At 40.4% G+C, this 7524-nt stretch overlaps 1 protein-coding gene across 1 annotated transcript; it reads left to right on the top strand.

The window, feature by feature from the left end:
- The first annotated feature begins 555 nt into the window (after positions 1-555).
- Positions 556-2986, top strand: LOC104954066 (disco-interacting protein 2 homolog C-like). Its single transcript, XM_010781118.1, has 3 exons — positions 556-812; positions 898-1021; positions 1141-2986. The coding sequence occupies exons 2-3, from the start codon at positions 942-944 to the stop codon at positions 1391-1393; spliced, it is 333 nt and encodes a 110-aa protein (XP_010779420.1). The 5' UTR covers positions 556-812; positions 898-941; the 3' UTR covers positions 1394-2986.
- Positions 2987-7524: the final 4538 nt, after the last annotated feature.

Here is a 7524-nt window from a genome sequence, read left to right as displayed (position 1 = left end):
TCCTTTCCTCCTTCACTTCTTCTGTGTCCTTCTCTCCTTCACTTATTCTGTGTCCTTTTCTCCTTCCCTTCTGTGTCCTTCTCTCCTTCCCTTCTTCTGTGTCCTTCTCTCCTTCACTTCTTCTGTGTCCTTCTCTCCTTCACTTATTCTTTGTCTTTTTCTCCTTCCCTTCTTCTGTGTCCTTCTCTCCTTCCCTTCTTCTGTGTCCTTCCCTCTCTTTCAACTCATTTATTTCCTCTGTCTTTTGTTTACCTTTATTTCCTTTTTCTCTTGCACTTTACTCTGTTATCGTTTTATTTTCTCGTCTCAATTGACTTTGTTTTTTATTTCCCTTTCTTTATATTTATTTTCTTTGTCTTTCCTTCTGAATTTTCTCTTTGTATTTGTATATTTTCCCAAATTCCCAAATGGTTGCCTCAGTATTTATTTATCTTTCTTCCCTCTTAAATATGTAGCTATTACCTGCTTTATTTTTCAAAGTCAAATCAACTTTATTGTCAATCTTCCAGTTTGTGTGTACAGACAGAGAGATCGAAATACCGTTTCCCACAATCCCGAATATTCATCAAAGCGTACGTAGAGATGGAGTGTATAATATTGCAGTTAGAAACCGTACCTGTTCTCTCTGTCCCTGCAGATCTGGGTGCACAGCGCTCATAACGGCAGCGGTTACTACAGCGGTTACGGAGAGGAGGTCCTCCAATCGGATCACTTTAACTCCAGGCTGAGCTTCGGAGACACGCAGACGACGTGGGCCAGGACGGGGTACCTGGGCTTCCTGCGCCGCACCGAGCTCACCGACGCCAACGGGGGTTAGTCTCCTCTCCGCCTCCTACGTCTCCTCCACTCATTCTCTCTGCCTCCGACACCAACATGTCTCCTTCTTCCTCCCAACAGAGAGGCACGACGCTCTGTTCGTGGTGGGCGCTCTGGAGGAGGCCATGGAGCTGCGGGGGATGAGGTACCATCCCATCGACATCGAGACCTCCGTCATCCGCGCACACAAGAGCATCATGGAGTGGTAGGTTTAACAGAGACAGAAAGAGACAGGAAGTGGAATATTAAGCATCCAGAAGGCCAGATATTTGAAGTGAATATGTTATATTCATGATCAAATCAACGATGTCTCTGTTTCCTCAGCGCTGTGTTCCCCTGGACCAACCTGCTGGTGGTGGTGGTGGAGCTGGAGGGCTCGGAGCAGGAGGCGCTGGACCTGGTTCCCATGGTGACCAAGGCGGTGCTTGAGGAGCACTACCTGATCGTGGGCGTCGTCGTGGTGACGGACATCGGCGTCATCCCCATCAACTCCCGCGGCGAGAAGCAGCGCATGCACCTCCGCGACGGCTTCCTACAAGACCAGCTGGACCCCATCTACGTGGCCTACAACATGTAGCCTGAGTGTGTGTGTGTGAGAGTGTGTGTGTGTTCAGGAGTGAGCGAGCATGCGTGTGTATGCCGTGCATATCGCCGTTGTTGTTCATTTATTTCCCAGAATCAAGATGTACTGTATTTTTGAACCTGCATATGGTGTGGTGTTACGTCGTCGTTTTTTCTTTAAAGTCGTGTTGTGCCGGTTGATTGGCTGATTGCTTGAATGGTTGATTGATTGGTCATTTTTACACCCCGTTCAATCTCGTGGCCGTTACCGGGAGCTCGTCACTGTAGAAAGCCTTAGGGGAACACTGTGTCGGTCCTCACACCGTTTTTAGGAGGTCTTAGGAGGTACAAATAGAGAGATACAAATATAAAAGACTGTATCATGTTTGACTGATCGAATCGGGAAAAAAAAAATGTTTTCAATTAGAACAGGGTTAGCCAGATAATTGTAAAAATATAAATATTGTACATAGACATAATAATCTATATGGAGAGGTACCTAAAACACAGAGGTATAGTAGCCCCTATATGCAGCTCTCTCCACCTGCACCCTGTGTGTGTGTGCGTGTGTGTGCAGAGTGTGTGTCTCTGTCTGAGTGTGTGTTCATCATGTCAATGTGTGACAGGGACATTTTACATACTTTTAATGTGATTTACGCGACAGATTTTATCCTCAGAAGAAGAAATAGGAAAGAGAAAATATGGAAATGAGACACAAACTGAAAACATCCAAAAAACGAATAACTACGTTTTCTCAGATTGGAAAGTCTCACAATAAATGCATTGATTCAAGCTCGATAGACATTACCAGCTTTTGTCTCGTGTGAAATGTTTTGACCATGCAGAAAAACAATTTAAGAACAATATACGTGCAATGTGTATCAATAGAAAGATGATTTAAAGCACTCTGCAAACATATGCACAATAATCTACGTTTTTCATCATATTGCTCGCAGTAAACCTGAGAAATGTAGTCCAAAGTTTCTCGTCAAGCGAAATGCACTGTGTGAATACTAAAGTGGGAATATTGTAGTTATTTAAAGGGCCTATGGGAAGAGTTTATCCGCACCAGGTGTAGTAATCCACGCCTAATGGGAACTGTCAGTGACGCTGTGGGTTTTATAGAGAAATGTATTGAGAAATAATTCATAAGCTTTTGTTTACTTCTCTGTGGATACACACATCGCCTCATCGCTCATGTTTTTTGTCTTTTTATCAGAAGAAAGGAGAAACTTTATGCATATCAGGAGTTGCTTAGCGCTTGTTTGGCTAACAGAGCAGTTTGGGTTTGTTGGTAGCAGCGTAGCGGTCATGTTTCAGTCCCTATGTGTGTGTGAGTGAATGTGTGTGTGTGGTGGAGGATGTCAGATAAGAAGGAAAATCCCATCAGAAACCTGAAGGGCTTGATGGGAGAGAGACTGCATGGTGTGTGTGTGTTCAGTGTGTATGTATATTGTATGTAAATAGTGTTGATTTTGTACGGTACAAGTGTGTGTGACTTGTTTTGTACACATGATAAAAAGATTAAATGACACTTTTATAAGAGCCTGCTATTGGCTCACAGTCACACTATACAGTGCAATAAAGTGCTTTGATTGGCTAAAACTCAGACTGGTTGTTATTATTATTATTTTATTTGTACTTTATTATGATGTGCCTGATTTTTATTAATGCTTCAGACTTATGCCGACAATTGTTTTTTATTTAATTGGCACAAATTAAGAAGGTCAAAATAACTTTAAAAAATGCACAAAAAATTTAAAACATTTCATTGTTTGATTTAGGATTCACAGTATTTACATTAGGCCAGCCTCTCTCATGTTTCTCTCAGTTTTCCCATCTGGTTTTATTGGCTCCATCTCCAGCGCTCTCACTCCCTACTTTTAATATCTATAAACAAAAACGTTTACACATGCAAACAATATTTACAGAAATGCAGGGACGGCTCATAAAAGAGCAACAAATGGATGAACAGACAGAAACGAGCGCAGTAAAACATTCAAACACTGCATGATTAACGGTCCGGTGTAAATACAAACCAGCTTTCCCTTTTCTGCTTTATTTGGTTTTTCTGCTTCTAATTTTCAGACTATCTCGGTAAAAGCATTCCTGACTGATTTATGTTGCGTTTAAGGTCATAAAAGACTGCATGATCTGTGGGGTCAGACGCTGGATTCAGTTTTTATCCTCCGTCCTTTCATCTGCCACTGATAAAGTTAGAGCTGTTCACCTCACAACTTGTTTATTTATTTTACATACTGCAATACTAATGGCATCGGGACAAAGTCGTGTTCTTATATACAAACATATTATAATTAATACAATATGTATCCATTTAAAATAATGATAAATCCCAAAAGAAATACAAAGAAAAAAAGGGCTGGTGTGGCTTTAATATTTATGATCTAAATTGTATTCAAGGAAGTTTTAATGAGGATTTTATTTTTGATTCATAGACTTCTTGAAAGCATCAAGGTTGTTTGTTATTTTAGGAGCTCTTGGGCCTAACTACGACCCTATGAGGGACTTGTACCAGAGTTTGGAAACTGCTCTTTAAACACTGTAACCTCATATAGTGTTTTACCCGGTACAGCCACACGGTGTCCCTGTTGCTATTCAATATTAACAAACACACTAATTCAGGAAGCCTAGCGGGAGCGCGCATCAGTCCGGGGTGTCCTCCTCAGAGACAGCGTGTGGCGGGGACGCTCACTACTTGTTTGTAAGTGGAGTGAGCCGGACCACCGCCTCAGTGTCACTCCGCCCTCCGGAGAACAGGGAAACACTTGAGTTTGTAGTATTTCAGGTGGAAATTCAGGTTTTGGGGGATGTTTGTTCGAGTAGGTCTCATTTGCTGACAGACCAACGTGCCCACAAACTGATTGGTCGGCGATATTTACTACCAAACTTCCTCCCAGGTATCACTCAGTGTGGTGGCATTTTCCCGGCAGTGCACACGTGCTTCCTGCTCAGGATGTCCTCAGGTGAGCCGGAGGAGAGGTGACCATGGAGGCAAATCTGAGCTGTACTCTGGCTCTGCTGCTGCTGGGCTGCACCTTCATCCACACGGTCAGTCCTCTATAACACTGTTATAATAACTACCTGGCTAGATAATATAATTCTATATTCTATTAAAACTGACGTAATATTTCCAATTATGGTGTCATACGTGTCTAGAAACACTAAAATGGTTTATATTGGTGAACTCATGTCTTTTCAAATTAGGTTTGAAACATTTCCCAGCATTTAATTGACTTAATATAACTTAATTATACCATATTATTCCTAAAATAATCTTATATAGTCCCATATTTTCAGTAAATAAGCTTAAACAGCAGCCTGTAAACTCTCATGTTCAAAGACCAATATTTACAATATGCAGCTCATTGTTCTCTATTCTTTAACTGTAAACACATTAGTTATAGATTCACCTTCTGGCTACTTCTATTAAAACTTCCGTAATATTTAAAAAATATGGCGTCATACGTGTCTAGAAACACGAAAATGGGTTATATTGGTGAACTCATGTCTTTTCAAATTAGTTTTGTGACATTTCTGAGCATTGTAATCTGCTGTGGGGAAAAAAAGTGGTTTTAATTGACTTATTATAGTTTAATTATGCAATATTATACCTAAAATAATCCTTTATAATCCCATATTTTCAGTTTTTCAGTAAATCAGATCTCTCATGTTGAAACACCATTACTACATTTACAGTCTGCAGCTCACTGTTCTCTGTTCTTTAACTGTGAACACATTAATTATAGATTCACCTCCTGCTGCTGCTGCTACATTTTTAATATCAGGTCTAATTCATATGGTGGGCTCTATATTAAGACTCTGCAGCTTCCTGGGACCTTCAGTTAATTTTTAATATAAGTTATCTGCTTTTAGAGAACTGTTAGTGTTGGTTTGGATCGGTTTGGATGCAACAGCAGACAACTCAAGTGGAGGATTAACTCTAATGTGATTTCTCGAGATGACGCCACCGTCTGAAAACCCTCTTGAAGAAGAGACAAGTGACTCATTTGAGACTTTACAAAGCTGTTTATAAGAAATAAACAATAACAATTACAAAGCAAAGAAATTCTGAGTCCTTGGACCTCATATCTTCATTTATATCCAAAAAAATACAATTTTTTTTTGGTTATATTTCTGCATTTTGATGTAATTGGCCTTTTTAAAAGCACCAAAAAGCATTCAAATTTGATGTTTTTCAGCTTCCATTTCTGTGTTTATTTGATCAGATAGACCATTTTGCTTTCATTTTAGCGTGCTGTTAATTTTTGTTTACTTGTAAGTAGCTTTAGAAAGAGTATCTTACTTACTAATACTAAGATCCCTGTTATAAATGCAATTACAGTTTCTAAATCTGAAAAAACTTGTCTGCACATCAGGGTTTTAATGTTGCATTCAGGGAACACTTTACAGCAGAACAGTTGTAATTGAGGCTGATTCAGTGTTGCTGTTTTGCACCAGTGTTGTGAGTAAACCTCTCTTTGGTCTGAATAATTTAAAAAACGTAATAATCTTTATACAAAATCAAATTTAAACCCCGCGAATACCATTACTTGCTTCAGCTGGACAAGAGATTTCACAATGCCAGATTTGTGCAATAACCAAAGAAGTATATCAGCAGTGTGTGTGTTACAGTAGATATGTACTTCTGATACAGTAGATATGTACTTCTGATACAGTAGATATGTATGTATGATCAAGGTTTATGACTCTGCTTCCTATTCTAACCTAGAGCAGAGTCCTGCTGCTCTGTGAGGCTGCATGACAACAGGAAACAAAATATAAATAGTTTGTTCGTATTACAATTCTCAGCAGTTTTCATATAGTAACACATACAAAGGTGATTAAGTTAAACATGCTAACAAAAGGTAATGCATCTCCACTGTTATTCACTGATTGAAGCCTATCAATGCTTTTTTAAAGGTTAAGCTGCAGACTGTTGAGTTCAGTATGATTTTCCTGCAGAGTGACGTCGGTGAACGCCTCACGTTGAGCAACTCGACTTGTTTGTTTGATTTAAAGAGGAGAGGAGTGAGGAAAACCTGATGTTAGAGAGTCACTCAGCGCGGTTAGCATTTAGGTCACCTATTGTAAAGAAAAAATGTTGTCTACATAAATATGTGTCACCTCTGTGTTGAGAGGTTCTGAAAGTTTCAGGGAAAAAGATTCTCTCTCTTTTTGTCCTGATCCATTTATATAAAAACCTGTCTGAAAATGAGCTGATCAGGTTTTGGCCACGTTGTGATGTCAATGTTTTTTTGGGTTGTGTAACCATTAGCCAATCGCCAACCAAGGTAACCCCTTTCACCTTATCACCTGAATCTCCTCCTAGAGCACCATTTTGTTCTTTTTCATTTGCCCTGTACGATGGGTGCTGTAAGTGATGAAAGGTGGGGGATGTTGGCTTATCAGAGGCCTGTACTACGAAGCAGGATTTTCGCTTAGCCGGTTAACTTCAGGGAAAACTCTGGGTTTCCGGTCCTACGACGCTGGTTCTCTTTTTAGCAGGCTAGATCTCCATGGTAACTTATGCTGTGCGGCTAACCTGCCCCGCAGCAGGGGGGTATACTACGAATCGAGTTCAACCTATCCTGGATATGTTTTGAGTTATCCGGTTGACTTAATCCAAAACAAAGCCGCTCTCGCTAAACTGTCCTACAATGCTGGCTATCAACTCGTTCGCTCAAGCCAGCCGTGCCCTATCTAGTTAGGTGCCAATCACATAAAAGGGGTGGTATCTGGAGCATTCGACCAATCACAAACATGGACAAGCGTACTGACAGCGCAGCGTCATACTTCCTGAATGAAAAGTCAACTATAATATTAGACATATGAAGAAGCTAAACTTTAAACATCCATGACTTAAACACTTTATCCAGGATCAAAGCCACATAGCTGCACCTGCAAGGAGAATACAGCTGGTAACAGAACAAGTGTTTGAATGCGTACATTAACAGGTTTATGATATCACTGCCCCGTCTAAGACACCATCTGACTTTCATTACATTTGACTCGAGTGTTTCCTTCAACTTAATGTGTTGCTTCAAATAATCCTTCTGCATCCAGTATGTGACACTGTGAGTGTTGCACGGCCAGATACGGCTCAGCTGACTCAGATAAGGAGATATA

This window comes from Notothenia coriiceps, unplaced genomic scaffold, assembly GCF_000735185.1.
Source record: "Notothenia coriiceps isolate Sejong01 unplaced genomic scaffold, NC01 NC01_scaffold00022740, whole genome shotgun sequence".
NCBI lineage: Eukaryota > Metazoa > Chordata > Actinopteri > Perciformes > Nototheniidae > Notothenia > Notothenia coriiceps.
Note: the sequence above shows the minus strand (reverse complement) of the source record. Positions and strands in the feature narration are given on the sequence as shown.

Coding starts and splice junctions, on each gene's coding strand:
- LOC104954066 (XM_010781118.1), top strand. CDS start 942: ATGGAGCTGCGGGGGATGAGGTACCATCCCATCGACATCGAGACCTCC. Junction 1,022..1,140: donor CACAAGAGCATCATGGAGTG/GTAGGTTTAACA, acceptor CTGTTTCCTCAG/CGCTGTGTTCCCCTGGACCA.